The sequence below is a fragment of the Oncorhynchus mykiss genome, chromosome 13 (genome assembly GCF_057628025.1).
Source record: "Oncorhynchus mykiss isolate SJ-2025 chromosome 13, ASM5762802v1, whole genome shotgun sequence".
Taxonomy (NCBI): Eukaryota; Metazoa; Chordata; class Actinopteri; order Salmoniformes; family Salmonidae; genus Oncorhynchus; species Oncorhynchus mykiss.
In genome coordinates this window covers 54741878-54760780 of record NC_143034.1, presented here as the reverse complement: position 1 = coordinate 54760780, position 18903 = coordinate 54741878, and the positions used below count along the sequence as shown (strand labels likewise).

Below are 18903 nucleotides of genomic sequence, written 5' to 3'. Positions count from 1 at the left end.
CGTCGGTCTCGGAGTGCATGACCAGAATGACAAATCGATGAACCACCAAAAGCGAGACGGAAAAGCTGCTTTTAACCTACTTAATTTTTAAAAAGTTTTAAATTATAAATGTATATTTGAAAATTGAGAAAGGAGGAGTTTGACTGTTTTTTGTGCCCAAAGTCAACCTTTAAAGCTAATTTCCTACATTTTGCCATTGCTTATGACGTGTTCATATGCTACCTGCTGGGCCCCAACTAAAAAAATTAAAACATTTAAAGTAATTATTGGCGGGGAGGGGGCAAATCGACCTGTTCTGAACATTGGAGTCGCATCATTTAAAACATTTTTTTAAAACCTTTATTTAACCAGGCAAGTCAGTTAAGAACAAATTCTTATTTTCAATAACAGTGGGTTAACTGCCTGTTCAGGGGCAGAATGACAGATTTGTACCTTGTCAGCTTGGGGGTTTGAACTTGCACAACCTTACTAGTCCAACGCTCTAACCACCAGGCTACCCTGCCGCCCCATGCAACCTTAGAAATCTCTAGCCACTTTAATAATTAAATAAATGTATCACTAGTCACTTTAAACAAGGTCACTTTATATAATGTTTACATACCCGACATTACATCTCATATGTATATACTGTACTCTATACCATCTACTGCATCTTGCCTATCCCATTCGGCCATCACTCATCCATATATTTATATGTACATATTCTTATTAATTCCTTTACACTTGTGTGTATAAGGTAGTTGTGAAATTGTTAGATTACTTGTTAGATTACTACACGGTCAGAACTAGAAGTACAAGCATTTCGCTACACTTGCATTTACATCTGCTAACCATGTGTGTGACCAATAACATTTGATTTGATTTAGAACGTATTAGAAATCAAAACATACAGCTTAAGGTTTGTATCACAGCTAAAGTTGCATAAATAATTAAGCATATAAGAGGACCTGTTTCAAATTATCACTTTGTTAAATGTGCTCCCTCATTTGGAAAAATATATTTTCTATTTTATTCAGCTATATTCAATTGTATTCCTCTTACTACAAAATAATGCCATGGGAATTATAAGCAAACCTTGTCTGCTAAATGAACTAGTGTGGCCTACAGTCATATTGCATAGCCAGATCAGGACCTAACATATGGACAACTCAGAATATGCTATTCTGTTCTTCTGAAATAGGCAACATTTTCTTCATATCATCATTTTCTTCAGACCTGCCTAAAATAAATAGATTTATTGTAATGTGTAGGCTATATTAAATGTATTTGTTAAGAGTTTTTTTAAATGTAGATGTTCCAAAGGTCTGCATCAGTGGCTTGTAGGCTATGCGTGGAAGCCTATGTACGCTAAATGTGTTTATGTTAATTAACGGTCAATTACCGTGAGACTGGCAGTTATTTGCATGACAATTACCGTCTGACACAATTCTATGATCTCTACTGCCCTACTTGTTAGGAGCTCAAATAAAATTGGTTTAATCCCACCTCACAAACCTAAGTGCTCTGTGTTGTTGGTGCTGGAATGGGAAGGGGACAAGATGTTTTGCATGTAACCAATAAAGTTTTCAAGATCTATAACTTTCAAATCGCAGCATTATAGCTAGCATTGGCTAGCTTTTTCAAGCAGAAATTTGCTTCTTGCAACACTAACTCAAAAAAGTTCTGGGACACTGTAAAGTCCATGGAGAATAAGAACACCTCCTCCCAGCTGCCCACTGCACTGAAGATAGGAAACACTGTCACCACTGATAAATCCACCATAATTGAAAATTTCAATAAGCATTTTTCTACTGCTGGCCATGCTTTCCACCTGGCTACTCCTACCCCTGTCAACAGCACTGCACCCCCAACAGCAACTCGCCCAAGCCTTCCCCATTTCTCCTTCTCCCAAATCCATTCAGCTGTCCATCCATTCAGAACATTCAGCTGATGTTCTGAAAGAGCTGCAAGACCCTTTCTTTCTAAAATTATCTGCCGAAATTGTTGCCACCCCTATTACTAGCCTGTTCAACCTCTCTTTCGTGTCGTCTGAGATTCCCAAAGATTGGAAAGCAGCTGCGGTCATCCCCCTCTTCAAAGGGGGGGACACTCTTGACCCAAACTGCTACAGACCTATATCTATACTACCATGCCTTTCTAAGGTCTTCGAAAGCCAAGTCAACAAACAGATTACCGACCATTTCGAATCTCACCATACTTTCTCTGCTATGCAATCTGGTTTCAGAGCTGGTCATGGGTGCACCTCAGCCACGCTCAAGGTCCTAAACGATATCTTAACCGCCATCGATAAGAAACATTACTGTGCAGCCGTATTCATTGATCTGGCCAAGGCTTTCGACTCTGTCAATCACCACATCCTCATCGGCAGACTCAACAGCCTTGGTTTCTCAAATGATTGCCTCGCCTGGTTCACCAACTACTTCTCTGATAGAGTTCAGTGTGTCAAATCGGAGGGTCTGTTGTCCGTACCTCTGGCAGTCTCTATGGGGGTGCCACAGGGTTCAATTCTTGGACCGACTCTCTTCTCTGTATACATCAATGAGGTCGCTCTTGCTGCTGGTGAGTCTCTGATCCACCTCTACGCAGACGACACCATTCTGTATACTTCCGGCCCTTCTTTGGACACTGTGTTAACAACCCTCCAGGCAAGCTTCAATGCCATACAACTTTCCTTCCGTGGCCTCCAATTGCTCTTAAATACAAGTAAAACTAAATGCATGCTCTTCAACCGATCGCTACCTTACCTACCCGCCTATCCAACATCACTACTCTGGACGGCTCTGACTTAGAATACATGGACAACTACAAATACTTAGGTGTCTGGTTAGACTGTAAACTCTCCTTCCAGACCCATATCAAACATCTCCAATCCAAAGTTAAATCTAGAATTGGCTTCCTATTTCGCAACAAAGCATCCTTCACTCATGCTGCCAAACATACCCTTGTAAAACTGACCATCCTACCAATCCTCGACTTTGGCGATGTCATTTACAAAATAGCCTCCAATACCCTACTCAACAAATTGGATGCAGTCTATCACAGTGCAATCCGTTTTGTCACCAAAGCCCCATATACTACCCACCATTGCGACCTGTACGCTCTCGTTGGCTGGCCCTCGCTTCATACTCGTCGCCAAACCCACTGGCTCCATGTCATCTACAAGACCCTGCTAGGTAAAGTCCCCCCTTATCTCAGCTCGCTGGTCACCATAGCATCTCCCACCTGTAGCACACGCTCCAGCAGGTATATCTCTCTAGTCACCCCCAAAACCAATTCTTTCTTTGGCCGCCTCTCTTTCCAGTTCTCTGCTGCCAATTTATTTTATTTTTTTATTTTACCTTTATTTAACCAGGCAAGTCAGTTAAGAACAAATTCTTATTTTCAATGACGGCCTGGGAACAGTGGGTTAACTGCCTGTTCAGGGGCAGAACGACAGATTTGTACCTTGTCAGCTCGGGGGTTTGAACTCGCAACCTTCCGGTTACTAGTCCAACGCTCTAACCACTAGGCTACCCTGCCGCCCCAATGACTGGAACGAACTACAAAAATCTCTGAAACTGGAAACACTTATCTCCCTCACTAGCTTTAAGCACCAACTGTCAGAGCAGCTCACAGATTACTGCACCTGTACATAGCCCACCTACAATTTAGCCCAAACAACTACCTCTTTCCCAACTGTATTTAATTTATTTATTTTGCTCCTTTGCACCCCATTATTTTTATTTCTACTTTGCACATTCTTCCATTGCAAAACGACCATTCCAGTGTTTTACTTGCTATATTGTATTTACCTTGCCACCATGGCCTTTTTTGCCTTTACCTCCCTTCTCACCTCATTTGCTCACATTGTATATAGACTTGTTTATACTGTATTATTGACTGTATGTTTGTTTTACTCCATGTGTAACTCTGTGTCGTTGTATCTGTCGAACTGCTTTGCTTTATCTTGGCCAGGTCGCAATTGTAAATGAGAACTTGTTCTCAAGTTGCCTATCTGGTTAAATAAAGGTAAAATAAAATTAAAAAATTAAAAAAATTATATGATGCAAAATGCATCATTCCAGCTGTATTTCGAAAGTTATATATCTTGAAAACGTGATTGCTGACATGCAACACATTTTGGGACTGAATCAACAATGGACTAAATAAACAAATACCCCAAAATAGTTTTTGGGTGGAGTTTTCCTTTAATTAATCTGTTCATGCCACTGAGATTTTGTTGGGTGTCGTTGATACAGTCCATCACCACCATTGACTGAATGATTAGCTATGTAGACCAATTATTAATGTTGTTATATAATCGGTTACTTCGCTTATGTACACCAATACTAACCTGCAATTAAACAAAAAGTATTTAGCTAGATAAAAGCAATATTTGTTATTCTATATCCTGCTATTCTGTACAATAATAACTCATATCTTGAAATGTTCTAACCTGAAACGCCACCTGGTGGGGACCAAACAGAATGTTTACCAATAATTCACTGGTAGACAGGGAGTGTACGTTGAAAATGCTACAACAGAGGAACCTGCGGGTAAATACACTGATAAAAGCATATGGATTGGTATTTTATTTACTTAAATTGAGGGATGGTTAGATTTACTCTAAATATTTAAGTTAATATTCAGTCATTCAACCTGGTCAATCAGAGGGAGTATGTTTTGATTTTTTAGCTAACGTTAGCTACACAGTTAACGTTAAATGCCTTCATGATGAGACAACCGCCTTTCCATGTCATTTGAATGTAGCTAGTGCTGGTGGTAACGTTACAACACATTTACAACAGCATTATTCGTCCGTTGTTTCTAAATGCTTAAAAAGGTAGCTAGTGACCAAATATACTAGCTACGTGTGTGAAAGAATAGCTAGATAGTAGCTTCTAGTCGTCTAGCCAAAGCAAATTTGCAGACTTCTTGGGATTTCCCTTCGCTGTGGTTAGTCACCTTGACGCTTTACTTTAGCTAGCTAGCTAACATTAGCTATTACATTTGCTCAGATTTAACGCTGCTGCAGTCAGAGAAACATCATGGTAAGTATCGTATACTATCCAAATCAAGATAAGAGTCATTTATCATAAGTCTACTAATACATTATTGGCCATTCTGCAAGATCAACCCTCTGTAATGTAATAGTGCTCAGTATAGGTTGTTGAGAGCTAGCTAATTCCCCACAACAAGATAGCTTCTAGTTAAAGCTAACAGTTTATTCAAGTGCCAGTCACCCCCATTGATTGCAGCGAACTTTGTTTTAAAACCCCTAACCTGGGTGGGTATAATTTATTTAACGTTCCAACAGGAAACTGTTCCAGAAACTTCGTATATAACAAGGTTGCCAACAAACAACGCATACAAAGTTGTATAGCGACCGAATAAGATACCCGGTAGGGAGTGGGCTATGTCATTAAGTTTAACACTCACCGCGTTTATTCCGAAAAATGTCTATCCTCAATCTGGTAGCCCATGGACAAACATTAAGAATAAGCTTTGTGGTGAGTTTATGCCTATTCGACAGCTAGTTAGTAAGGTGAATTTATCGTGCTACTTTGTATGTTTTTGAAACAGATTCCTGTTGGAAAGTATCACAAATTAAACACACCCTCTATCCTATGTGTTCCTAATCGATACAGGCTAAACAGAAGAAAGGACAGAAGAGTAAGTCCCTCTGATGTTGTTATTTACCTATTTAAATCCTGCACAATACAACTTCAATGGTGCGCACAGATTCATTCAATAGGATGTTTTTGTACTACAGGTTCAATTGATGATATGTTAGGAGACCTGTTGGGAGATGATGGTATGTGATTACATCCCTACAACAGATCTATGACCATTCAAACTGACAAATCATTAGTATAATATACTGTACGTACACACTGTGTAGTGATAAAGTTTTCCTGTTTATTTGTACAGATTTCCCAGTGAAGGCCAAAGCTCTGGCCCGTGAAGCAGGCAGACTAGGACCTCCTCTACCATCACACAGTGGAAAACAGTGAGTTAACTGTGACTGAAAAAAATGTACTGCCAGATCAGAGAGTAGTCTCAACTCTTTCTTTCGTGACTATTTAGACAGAGGATACTGTCAGTCTGCTTGCTCATTCTATGCGTTTTGGTTCTCCAGCTCACTATTGGGCGACGACGACTTCTTCAGCAAACTGGCTGAGGAAGCTGAAAATGATGAGGTGAGTTGGCAGGTCATACATTAAGTATGGCAGGGAGGCAGTTGACTATATTTTCCTTCATATACATATTTTATATTCACTTCCAATCCAGGGCTCTGATGTTTCTGAGGCTGATCCCACAGCCTTACTGGAGAGCATGAAGGTAATGGTGCCTTGTTCTAATGACAAATTCTCAGGGAGTAAGCCTCCAGGCTTTATGTGTGGACGTTCATAACCCAGCTGTGTCTGTTCTATCCTTACATAGGACATAGATGATATGGACGCTGATCTCTTTGGATCAAAGAAAAAGCCCAGTTCAGCCCCAGCTCAGAGTAAAGGCTCCGGCATTGGAGGACCTACGAAAAATCCTCCTAAATCAGGAAACAAGTTAAAAGGAGGAATCTCAGATGAGCCAGACATTGAGGAGAAGAAGCCAAGTTCTGCTCCTGCATCGACGGCACGTGGCTACAAGAGGTTCAGCTTCACTAGTGAGCTGACTGTCTGGGTCTTTGGCTAGTCTGGCTACACTGGGCCACCAAATTAGTATTAATACCATGCAAATATACATAATTGTACATTATTTCTCCACATTGCTGCATTGCTTCAGATGATGATGATGATGATGTTCTTGCCCCAACAACTAACACAAAAGGTACCAAAGCTAACAGTTGGACCCATGTATAGACCAAAAAATATCAGGTCAACTGTAAAATCCATTAGAGTGGCCCTAAGTGTAGAGTTCTTAACACCATAAAGCATATCAATATCAAAACAGTATCCCCAGCTCTGGTATCATATCTGTTGTCTACAGACTTTGATGACCCTTTGGCTGACCTGTTAGATGATCTACCCATAGAAGACAAAAATGAGCCAAAAATCCCCAAAAAAGCTCCTCCAGAGAAATCAGTGCTGCCCCCAGACTCCCCTATCATAAAGAAAAAAGAAACAGGTTGGTGAACTTTTGTGTTTTATACATTTTAACATACATTCTGGCACTCTTCCTTTGGGTATCAAATGCATATATTTCTCCTGTAAGCCTCACCAGCTCCAGTTCCAAAAAAGCGGGACGAGCTTACGTTTGATGATGACGAGGATGACCTAATGAATGCATTGGGGTTTGGGGAGAGTCCCAAAGAGAGCCCTAAGAAGAATGAGACCGTGCTCATACCAAAGAATGAGAGGTAGGGTCTCAAATGCCTCAGTCAACATCATAAGTTCCAACCAAGGCTATTACAAAACCTATGGACTATGATAAACCCAACAAAAAGTTCATTTGAAATGTAACTTCCCTGTTCCTCTGCGCTGACTGTCTCTAGCAGCAGTGAGCTCCCTCAAAGAGCACGCACCAGGCTAGATGAGATTCTGGGGCGTGGGACTTCCCCTCGCCTTCTGGAGCGCCCTCCAACAGGGGAGAGGAAGGACCCTCCGCAGCAGCAGGAAAAGCAGAAGCATCATCAGGAGACCCCCACTACTAAAGGTAGCTAACACTCCATGTTGTGTGATATAGTATTCTTGAATGAATGAAATGAGAGTTGATGTTTCCCTTTGTCAGACCCCTTCTTAGAAGAAGACCTGACGTTCGGTTCCTATCAACCTACACTGGTCACTACACCGGAGGGACGACACTCACGCAGACAGTCGGTCAGGTAAGTCAGAGCTCTAGCAGAAGCCCTCAGTTTGTTTTGGTCAAAGCCTGGATCAATGCTTAGTTGGGTCAATAACAAGTACATCATATTTAGATAGATAAGCTTCAGGAACACAGATTATATGTCAGCTACTGGACCAGAGTGTATGACAAAGGAAATGGCCACAATCTAAGATTAGCCACTCCTTTTCAGATTCTCCACTGAGGACAACAGTGCCTCTTCTCCTGAGAAGAAACTCAAACCCATCACCCCCACCACGCTCACCCCTACCTTTCCCCGGCCTGCTGCAGACTGGCTGGGGCTCTCGCAGGATGATGAGGAAGAGCCCCCGCCTGTACCAGAACCCTTGAAGACCCCCTCCTCTTTGTCAGTGGGAAGCAAACCCTCCTCTTCTGGCAACCACATTCCACAGCCATCGACAGAGACTCCAAACACCTCCTTCAAATACTCCAAACCAGTAGGACCCAGTGTAGAGGTCTCTGCAAGCCAAAAGCACGAAGATGATTGGCTATCAGGGGCATTGAGCAGGAAGAAGACTCAATCATCCACACGGTCAGAGGAAAAGAGGACAACCCAGGAAGACTTTCTGGGGTTTGGAGACGAGGTGGATCTGGAGTCGTTTCTCAGGTAAGGCTATAGGACTAGGTAAGGCTAGGACTAGGGTACTCTACAGTGAAGGCTGGGTCATACTTCCACAGTTCTAGAGAAACGTCTACATTAGAAGCGACTGCTTACATCTCAGTATGTTGACATTGATTGTCTGTTACTTCCTCAGCAAACGTGGTTCTTCACCAGCTTCCAGGAGGAAAGATGCATCCACACCCAACAAGGAACCAGGGTATGATCAACCTTAATCTAAATAGCTGTGATGTATAATATCTACCACTGCAATATTGCCCCAGTGTGCTATATGAGTTCTGGTGCTTTTGGACATTGAGGTCACGATTATGTTCCTTCTCTTCAAGAGATTCTCCTCTGCCCAGGGAGCCCTCCCACAGGCAGCCCAGCCCTACTGCTCATTCTACCCCAGTGAGAGAGGACCAGTTCAGGCCTGGTATGTTACTCACTCCCATCTTAGAGGACCCAGCTAACCATGTCCCTTTTCCCTCTACGTTGTGCTATTCAACTTCTACCTCATGGGAAGCTTCTTTTATAACAAACATTGTTTTTTCAAGCCAAGTCTCTTTCTAGTCATTTAGCTGACCCAGAGCCTACTAGAATGTCTACACCTATCCCACCTGACCCTCCTGAGCAGACACAGGAAACCAATCACAAATTCACTAGTGACCCTGCTGAGCCAATAGGGACAAAGAGTTATGCCCAGCCCCGACCAGCTCATTCCACTGCTGAAGAAACTGAGCCTATCAGGCAGAATTCATACACAGACCACACCCCTCACTTACCAACACCTAAGACCCGTACTGAGCTTGTCTCACATCCACAACCCACAGTCATGTCAAAGGCACACATCAGCTCTCCCCTCCCCACAGATACCAGACGAGCAGTCCACTCATCTCCTCCACAATCCCCCACAATAGTCATCCAACATCCCCCCACCAAACCTGAGCCATTCCCCTCCTCTCAACTAGTCTCCCCCTTTCTATCCACAGCTGTGTCTGCTAGAGTAGGCTTCTATCCTGACCAGACCCCAGACCCCTCTCCCCTGCCAACCTCTGCTACCATTAGCTTCCCCCTGCCCCAACAGTACCATCCACCAGCCCTGCAGGATCAGAGGGAGCCAGGATGGCCAAGTCAAGCAGAGCTGCCCCCTAACTACCCTGCCCAGCCAAGGCAGTCTATGTCTGGCCCCATGCCCCATGCTATGATGCCTGGCTTTATGCAGTGTAGGTACTCTTAGGGAAACATAGGGATGGATAGCTTATGGACAGTAGTCATTTTGAATAACTTTCTAACTGTATTCGTATTTCTAATAGTTATGCCTCTAGTTTCTTATCAATCACTAGCATTGATGATGGGCAGATTGTCCTGATTGACACATACTGTTCTTGGTTTCCCAGTGCCACAGCAAAGCCAGATGCAGAACACTGCACCTGTTGTCCAACCACAGGTATGTAGAGGCCTTTCTATTTTTTGTTTATATGCCCTAATGTCATTATGGATGATATATGTTTGGAAACCATAAGTCACTTATTTAATTGTTTAACATTCTTTTAAACAGGTGTCTCTTTCAGCCAACAGTTTGCAACAACTCTTGCTACAACAGCAGGTGAAACAAATCTCCAATCACCTTTTCATTTGATGGAAACACTTCACATTTAATTTGTTTTACTAATTTGAACACAGATACCTTAGGTTTTATCAGATGTTCCCCTTTGAGAGTCTTCGGTAACTTGACTTTGGTATCCGTCTCTGACCGTAGTTGGAGTCCCAGCTGCTGGGGTTAGGGGGAGCTGTGGATGTAGCTGGGCTGCAGAGACAGAAGAGAGACTCTGAGAAGCAGAATGGACATCTAGCTTTACAGGCCCGCATCATCAAACTGGAGGGACAGGTATCTATCTATCAACTGTCTTTTTGACAGTGCTCTTCCTCTTTCTGCCACTTCCATAAACAACATTCAGCTGACTACTGCGTATTCTCTTCCAGGTGAGATCTCTACAGCAGGAGCTAGACCAGAACCAGATGTTACTGGAGAGTGTTCAGCAGAGACACAAGCAGGACACTGAGCTCATGGAGAACACACACAGGTATGACAGGAGCTCGGAGACCTATAGAGGTCCTGCCACCACCACTGAATCACTACCTCTTTACCCAAAAGAGTGTGTGTGCATCCACCAGGGCTCGTGTGAAGCTGCTTGACGATTCCGCGGCACAGCGAGAAGCACGGGCACGACAGGAATGCGAGGACCTAGCAGAGCGCCTAGCCACCGTCACACGTATAGCTGAACAGGAGCGTATGGAGCTGCAGGCAAAGCACCAGCGCAGACTGGCCCAAACCCAGCAGGACAGAGACCGAGAGGTGGAGCGACTCAGAGACCTACAGAGGTAGGGGGCTGCAAGATACCACATTAGAGAACAAGAGATTGTGGCCATGCCTGTATTTTCTCCCTAAAGCTCAGCTATTTGGGGCAGCAGGGTAGCCTAGTGGTTAGAGTGTTGGACCGGAAGGTTGCAAGTTCAAACCCCCGAGCTGACAAGGTACAAATCTGTCCTTCTGCCCCTGAACAGGCAGTTAACCCACTGTTCCTAGGCAGTCATTGAAAATAAGAATTTGTTCTTAACTGACTTGCCTAGTTAAAAAGGTAAAATAAATAATATTTTCACAGCTTGTGGATAAAAGAATGTATCTTTATATTTCCATAATGTTCCTAAATGTTTCTTTGTCACGGTTTCCTTCCTCTAGGAAGTCTATTTTGGAGATGAAGAAAGACCACGAGGATCAGGTCCAGAGACTGAAGAGATTGAAGGATGAGGAGATTGATGCTGTGACCAGTGCCACATCACAAACCAGGTCACACATGCATTTCTACTCAACTCATTTTTAACCATACTCTGCTTAATCTCCGACCTTTGCATAAGAATTATAAAGGACATGCTACATGTAACCAAACTCGTAACTTACTACAGGTTGACATCATATAGTCTCCCTCATTCTGTGTATTGGCGTTGTAGGTCCCTGACAGTGGTGATTGAGCAGATGGAGCATTTCTCCCACAGGCTGGGGGACCTTTCATCTCGGGTGGAGAGCACCCATGAGAACACAGCCCAGGGGCTGGAGCAGGGGGCACGGCAGAGAGACGAACAGCTCCGAGGTATGATACCACCACTCAGTTTTATGAAAGAAAAAAAAAGATTTTCATAATACTGCTGTTTCTATTTATTTTCCCTTCAGTCAGTGAGAATGTCACAATGTTATGTGAAAGTCAGCTTGTCTACTCTTTCAGTGATGCAGGACCGTCTGGGCCAGCAGCAGAGGGCCATGGCAGAGGAGAGAACAAGGCTCAAAGAAGTCATCGCCAAGATGGACACCCAGCTGGCTGAGCAGCAGAGGCAACTAGAGAAGGTCAGGAGTCACTCAGAGGTCTTTGTTGACTGTGCTTCTATGACAGGTCGTCATTGTAAATACGATTCTTCTTAATTTACTTGTATAAATAAAAGGTAAAATAAAACTTGCCATGTCACCCTGAGGGAAAAAATGGGATTGTAAAGGAAAACGTGTCTTGAGTGACTTAATTTTAGGTCTTGTGTGTCAACACAGGGCTCCAGACTAACGTTTTCAGTTGGTGGCACAACGGCCCTACATTTTTTGGGGGGCAGCTTCACAATAGAATACATTTGAGGCACCATCTTATCAAATCATTCACAATGTTTTATTATCATATATGCAGTCACTTTAACTATACATTCATGTACATACTACCTCAACTGGGCTGACCAACCAGTGCTCCCACACATTGGCTAACCGGGGTATCTGCATTGTGTCCCGCCACCCCCTATTTTACGCTACTGCTACTCTGTTCATAGTCACTTTTACCATTTCTACATGTAAATACTACCTCAATCAGCCTGACTAACCGGTGTCTGTATGTAGTCTCGCTACTTTTATAGCCTTTCTTTACTTACCTATTGTTTACCTAATACATTTTTTGCACTATTGGTTAGAGCCTGTTTTATTGACAATTACATGAAGTTGATGCAAAGAGTCAATATTTGCAGTGTTGACCCTTCTTTTTCAAGACCTCTGCAATCCGCCCTGGCATGCTGTCAATTAACTTCTGGGCCGTATCCTGACTGATGGCAGCCCATTCTTGCATAATCAATGCTTGGAGTTTGTCAGAATTTGTGGGTTTTTGTTTGTTCACCCACCTCGTGGATTGACTACAAGTTCTCAATGGAATTAAGGTCTGGGGAGTTTCCTGGCCATGGACCCAAACTATCAATGTTTTGTTCCCCAAGCCACTTAGTTATCACTTTTGCCTTATGGCAAGGTGCTCCATCATGCTGGAAAAGGCATTGTTCGTCACCAAACTGTTCCTGGATGGTTGGGAGAAGTTGCTCTCGGAGGATATGTTGGTACCATTCTTTATTCATGGCTGTGTTCTTAGGCAAAATTGTGAGAGAGCTCACTCCCTTGGCTGAGAAGCAACCCCACACGGTCTCAGGATGCTTTACTGTTGCCATGACACAGGACTGATGGTAGCGCTCACCTTGTCTTCTCCAGACAAGCTTTTTTCCGGATGCCCCAAACTATCAGAAAGGGGATTCATCAGAGAAAATGACTTTACCCCAGTCCTCAGCAGTACAATCCCTGTACCTTTTGCAGAATATCAGTCTGTCCCTGATGTTTTTCCTGGAGAGAAGTGGCTTCTTTGCTGTCCTTCTTGACACCAGGCCATCCTCCAAAAGTCTTTGCTTCACTGAGCGTGCAGATGCACTCACACCTGCCTGCTGCCATTCCTCAGCAAGCTCTGTACTGGTGGTGATTTAGGTGCAATCTTACTGGCAGCAATATCCTTTCCTGTGAAGCCCTTTTTGTACAAAGCAATGATGAAGGCACATGTTTCCTTGCAGGTAACCATGTTTGACAGAGGAAGAACAAAGATTCCAAGCACCACCCTCCTTTTGAAGCTTCCAGTCTGTTATTCGAACTCAATCAGCATGACAGTGATCTCCAGCCTTGTCCTCATCAACTCACTTGTGTTAACGAGAGAATCACTTGACATGTCAGCTGGTCCTTTTGTGGCATGGCTGAAATGGGGGGGGGGGTTTCCGAGGAAATGGAAACCAAAAACATTAGCTAGATCTAAATGAACACCTATTGCTAGAAGCATGCATTCATCTAACAGTGAATAACGTCAAATAATAATTTGGCCGATGTGCAATTTCACTGCCATATCAGAACAGTGTGCTTTGAGCTCAGTAATGATCATTAAGATGTGCATTATACTTACAAAAAGCGGAGACCCCTCCATTTTTAACATGGATAACTAGCTTGCTTCTGAAGTTATTTGGAAATGCATGAGGCTCGCTCATTACAGCATCTGGACCCATTGAAACAGGCAGGTACAGTGGCACAGCAGACACATGAGGATAATGCACTTCACTGTTGAACAAATTCATGGTTTTATCCACCCAAAAAATTGAATGTTTTGAGGGGTCCAGGTAGAATGTGCAGCTCGCACCAGTGTCACCAATAAGACGTACTTGCACAGCCAAGTAAAAGGGTTACTATTATATTCACAAATAGAGGTTTGGCCTTAATTTGCATAAGTAGTTCGCTTTTCCTTCCATTTCCCCATAATGTTATATTATGATTGTGTTGTAGGAGCGCTGGAGAGTGAATGCAGAGCAGGCTAAGGCCGACTCATCTCAGAGAGGCCTAGACGAGGAGAGACGCTCTCTAACTCAGCACATCAGCATGGAGAGAGAGGAGCTGGAGAGGGCAAAAGTAAGACAGATACTGAGGTAGACGTGGTTAAATGTCTGCCAGATCCCTACTCAAGTGTTTCCCAACCCTGGTCCTCAAGTAGCCCCTATAGTACACCTGATTCAACTAATCATCAAGCCCTGAATGAGGTGTCAGGTTGGGGGTACTGGAGGAACAGGGTTGGGAAACACTGACTTAGAAGACCCCTACTCCCCTCCATGTCTAGAGTGCCCTGTTGGAGGAGCAGCAGCAGGTAATGCAGCGCTGTGCAGAGGAGAGAAGGAAGCTGGCGGCTGAGTGGACCCAGTTCCACACCCAGGAGAAGCAGAGGCAGGACCGAGCAGAGCGGGAGGCCAGCCGGGCGCTGGAGAGGGATGCCCACAGAGAGGGCTCCATCATCAGCATGGCGCAGGTACTGCAGACTAGGGGCTAGGATAGGACAAGAGGCTTGTATGTCTATCATTGTCGCACGCAAACTGCCAGCATTTTAACATGTTCAGGCAATGGGGTTCACCTAACCCAATCATTACATTTCACTCACTTAATCAAGCAATTAATATTTGCAGAGCTTTGAAACAGGCCGTCTTCTGTAATCACCAGGAACAGGTGGACCTGAAGCTGCGTGCTGGGGAGCTAAAGCAGCATGAGGCAGCTGTAGCACGGGAGAGGGAGGCTCTGGAGAGACAGAGGGAGGAACTGGACAGGGAAAAGGAGAGGCTGAGTGGTACAGGCCTGCAGCTGAAGACACGTGCCCAGGAGGTAGAGGCCTTCAGCAAGGTCTGGATCACAACCTCATCACTATTAGCTAGCTATTGAGTTGACAGTAATGTATATAAATCATTGGTTGTATGCGATTGAGTGGATGTAGCACAATGCTGTGACTGGGCGCACTGCTTCGGTATTTGCAGCTGGCATCAGAAAAATATAATGAGGGGGAGAAGGCCCTACAGGAGTCGAGACAGGTGGAGACTGAGCACCAGACCAGGCTGAGGAGCATCCACTCCCAGATGGAGAGACTGAGACAGCAGGAACAGCACCTCCATCAGGTCAATAAGTAGGGGGGTATACCAGCCAATCTTCCACCAGCCTCTGCTGGTACACATCAGGAACAGCACATTATGGTTGGAAATGGTTTCATTCTTCCAGTCCTCCTATAGCACCTTTGAATTGTGTACAAATTATATCCAGACTTATGGAAATGCTAGTGTGTATCAACTAACCATTTCCCCTTCTGCAGGAGAGAATGAAGATGACTGAGCAGCGTAGAGAAATGGAGGCACTCAAGCACAACCTTCCAATCACTCCTTTCCCTCAAGCTATATTCACAGGTGGGCTAAGCAGTTTTCAAAACAAATATTTTTTTGCTGAATCAACACAGAACAGCATATTTTACAATATTTTAAATACTGCAGACTTCAGACCAGTGTCGGCAGTACCTCAGATGGCCTCCACCAAGGCTGTTCGCCAGCCCCCACCCCTGGTCTCTAGTCCGGATTCAGAGCTCCAGGCCAGATTGGCCCTGCTCAGGCACACAGCAGAGAAGGTAACTAATGCATTACTAACCAAATCAAGTGCTTACAATCAGTTTAAAGTTCAATAGTTTGATCCAATTTCAGAGGGCCAATGCAGTTAACAGAAGTCAGCTTTGAACATTACCCTAGATGTTATAGTAAAGATGGAACACGCAGAGTAGTTTCAAAATCTTTATTGTAGATAAATGTACTTGTTTTATCTTCTTAGGATCGTGACTTTCTGCAGGATGAGCAGTTCTTCCTGGACACACTCAAGAAAGCACCTTACAATTCAGCCTTTCACACTGATTAACTGTGGGGCTCAAAGCCCTGTGACTTTCTGGTATTAAGTACACCATTAAAACTTGACATTCTCTAATGTTTGCATTGAACTAGTTTCTTTGTGTCAGTCACTGATCATTAATTTGGTGAATTTCAGTTCTTGAGTCGGGTCCTTGGCACAACGTCTGACCCCATTGCCTAAAATAAATAAAAACATCTAGTAAGCCAAGGAAGGGTTCCAACAGGCAACTGTTACCTTATAAAACCAGAAATTGAGTACATATGATCTCCCATCAAGCCTCAGGGGTTTCTATAAGTCAACACTGCTGTTCAGACAGGGATAACATGTTTCATCACAGGCTTGTTACCCTCTTCACATCTGCCATTACACATACCATTTAATTATCAGCCATAAGACTAATTCAGTTCATGTAGTTTTACCTGATCCCAATGGCATTACTTGCTGTATTTTCAGGGGTTCACATCCAGGTTGGCAGACCTGTAGAGAAATTGTTAATTTGGGTCAATGCTACAATTGCCAAAAGCATGGTGACATTCAGGGCTGTGAATTTCTCAGAGCAGCTTTATCCAGCGTCAGTTATCGCATCAGACGGCACTTCCTATGCAGCATTTTCATCTCTGAAACCACAGTCACCATTAAAAAAATACTGTAAAGTAAAAACCTAGCTGGACACTTACCAATTAACTGTCCTCTTGACCCACCGGCACTAGAAATATTTGAAATATTAACACATGTTCATCATGGTAATACTTGAATCATTATCCCACAATATGAATCTCCCATCAAGTCTCAGGGGTTTCTATAGGTCAACACTGTTGTTCAGACAGGGATAACTTGTTTCATCACAGACTTGTTACTATACCCTCCACAGATTAAACACCATTACTTAGCAATCTGACCATCACTTAATATCCTAAGTACTGGTTACCTGCTCTCATGGGAGTAACTTCATTGGAACATTCTCATGGAATCACACCCAGGTTGGCAGACCTGTAAAGAAATTACCATGTTTGGGTCGCATTACCACAACGGTCAAAGGCATTCTTTCACATTCAGGGCTGTGCATTTCTCAGAGCATCTTCAGTGCAAAGTAAACTAATCAATGTCTCCATTTGAGTCACAAGAGACCATAGAGGTTCTAGCTAGGTACTTACCAAGCAACTGTCACGTCACCCTCGGAGGCCACAACACTACAAGAAAGGGTATCAAGTAGTCCATTACTGCACAACTTCAATTAATGCTCTTGCTATGCAACATGGCTACATATAACCTTAAGAAACTACGCCACACAATACAGTTACTCAACTGACTACTGCCAAAACGTACCCATTCAAATCATACATATCAAGCCTCAGGGGTTTCAGTAAGTCAACACTGTTGTTCAGACAGGGATAACTTGTTTCATCACAGGCTTGTTAATTAAGCTAGGTAGACACTTCAGACCTGTTCAAATCTGGACTGTCAAACTTCCCAATTTAAAACTGGTCAAATGTAATCATGGATATTGTTTTACCTTTTGAGTGGACACAGCCCATAGGACTTCTGAAGTCCATCCACGTTCAAACGGCTCTGAAAGGTGCAGACAAAGATCAGACGGATACATAGCTAACCACATACAAGCTACAGTGGAAACAATGTTTCCGCGCTAGTAAATTAATCATAAATGTGCCGCAAATGTTGACGCAGACCACGTTCCCACAACTCAGGCGACCTGCACCACAGTGAATACTAAACAAAATCAACAAACTAAAACCCATTAAGTGATAAGGAAAATCAGGTAACGTATGTTACAGAAAAACCAGGGTTCTGAATGTTATTTAAACAGGCCAGGCCTAGACTTTTGGTGAGAAAGCTAGCTAGCCAGCCATGTGGCTAGCAGTTAGCGAACTAGCTCCATTTGCACATGGCTAACAGTGGTTACTTACAATTTACACTCATGGTGACTGGTCGACACTGGAGTTCGTAGTGTATTTGAAGCATTTTGCTATGAGTTGATACAGATAGTTATTCCCCCCCCCCCCCGCGAACATAAAAAAAACACACCAAACATTAAACCGGCCACATATTCCCTGCACTACATACGTTCGAAAGACTGAATTTGTGACTATGGTAGGTATTTATACATTTCAATACGTCATACCCCCCATGTGACCAATCTTGGACCAGTAGGGAGTGGGGTTTGGATTTCCCAGAGCAGACCTCAATTGGCACACATATCAGGAAGGCTACACACTCAACCATTGGGTTGGGTGACTTAATGTTTTAATCAGTGGTTGCAATCTGTCTCACTGAATGCACCTATTAATACATATTTGTGATTTAATTTACATATTTTTCTTCTTTCTTTGCCCTCTGTTGCAAGCCAGTGTCCCTTGGTGCACGTGTATGCACGTGTGGCACACTGGGAGGTGTAACGGATGTGCGTTTCAATCAGTGACGTCACTTGCTCTGAGACCTTGAAGTAGAAATTCCCCTTGCACTGCAAGAGCCTCGGCTTTTGTGGCGCGATGGGTAACGATGCTTCGAGGGTGACTGTTGATGTGTGCAGAAGGTCCCTAGTTCGCGCCCGGGTATGGGCGAGGGGACGGTCTAAATTTGTACTGTTACAGAGGCATAAACTCCAGGACATAGGCGGCATATATATCCGACTTTGTAAAATAATGATGGAAATATATATACCGGTAGTCTAGACCTAAATGAACAACATGGGATATTCTGACCATATAGCCTACAAATAGACAAATGAGAGCCTTGGTTTGAAAATACCTAATTGCATTTGGTGAGGCTATAAGCATTGCATCTCGTCTTTACAAATAATTTTCTAACATCAATAGATCGTATTATTTGCTACTGGTAAAATAGGGCCTTGAAGTAGCCTAGCTAATTCATTATCCACGAG

The 18903-nt window shown here is 43.5% G+C and overlaps 1 protein-coding gene, 1 long non-coding RNA gene and 3 other non-coding genes across 39 annotated transcripts; 1 reads left to right on the top strand and 4 right to left on the bottom strand.

Moving 5' to 3' along the window:
• Positions 1-4436: 4436 nt before the first annotated feature.
• On the top strand, positions 4437-16079 carry fbf1 (Fas binding factor 1). 33 transcript variants are annotated; one of them, XM_090196774.1, is made up of 29 exons: positions 4439-4535; positions 5628-5652; positions 5753-5794; positions 5911-5989; positions 6119-6179; positions 6271-6321; positions 6424-6646; positions 6970-7107; positions 7195-7339; positions 7478-7635; positions 7711-7804; positions 7997-8431; positions 8580-8642; positions 8788-8858; positions 9823-9872; positions 9984-10031; positions 10185-10313; positions 10409-10509; positions 10601-10807; positions 11166-11273; positions 11435-11574; positions 11707-11825; positions 14088-14210; positions 14416-14601; positions 14790-14966; positions 15098-15235; positions 15427-15517; positions 15602-15732; positions 15930-16079. In XM_090196774.1, exons 1-29 carry the CDS (start codon positions 4467-4469, stop codon positions 16011-16013), a joined length of 3486 nt encoding a protein of 1161 aa, XP_090052900.1. In that variant the 5' UTR covers positions 4439-4466; the 3' UTR covers positions 16014-16079. The 33 variants fall into 33 exon arrangements, 32 of the variants coding, with proteins under 32 accessions (XP_090052915.1, XP_090052914.1, XP_090052913.1 ...); XM_090196776.1 differs by having other exon boundaries at positions 8770-8858; positions 11480-11574; XM_090196772.1 differs by having other exon boundaries at positions 8770-8858.
• Positions 15880-18125, bottom strand: LOC110486552 (uncharacterized). Of its 3 annotated transcripts, none has more exons than XR_002468081.3 (7): positions 17930-18125; positions 17518-17573; positions 17159-17194; positions 16933-16994; positions 16682-16710; positions 16424-16481; positions 15880-16180 (listed from the first exon to the last, which is right to left on the bottom strand). It is a non-coding gene; the product is annotated as an uncharacterized LOC110486552 (long non-coding RNA). The 3 variants fall into 3 exon arrangements; XR_016486005.1 differs by having other exon boundaries at positions 17331-17573; positions 17930-18098; XR_016486004.1 differs by lacking the exon at positions 17518-17573 and having other exon boundaries at positions 17930-18096.
• LOC118938603 (small nucleolar RNA SNORD49) lies at positions 16554-16626 on the bottom strand. Its single transcript, XR_005035811.1, has one exon. It is a non-coding gene; the product is annotated as a small nucleolar RNA SNORD49 (small nucleolar RNA).
• On the bottom strand, positions 16787-16858 carry LOC118938601 (small nucleolar RNA R38). The gene has a single exon (XR_005035809.1). It is a non-coding gene; the product is annotated as a small nucleolar RNA R38 (small nucleolar RNA).
• On the bottom strand, positions 17349-17420 carry LOC118938602 (small nucleolar RNA R38). Its single transcript, XR_005035810.1, has one exon. It is a non-coding gene; the product is annotated as a small nucleolar RNA R38 (small nucleolar RNA).
• Positions 18126-18903: the final 778 nt, after the last annotated feature.

What these genes read in the sequence shown, in the direction of transcription:
- fbf1 (XM_090196771.1), top strand. Translation starts at nt 4,467, where the DNA reads ATGTTTACCAATAATTCACTGGTAGACAGGGAGTGTACGTTGAAAATG. An exon ending in CCATCACACAGTGGAAAACA is followed by an intron (nt 5,990 to 6,118) that starts GTGAGTTAACTG and finishes TTGGTTCTCCAG; the next exon opens with CTCACTATTGGGCGACGACG. An exon ending in TCATCAAACTGGAGGGACAG is followed by an intron (nt 10,314 to 10,408) that starts GTATCTATCTAT and finishes ATTCTCTTCCAG; the next exon opens with GTGAGATCTCTACAGCAGGA.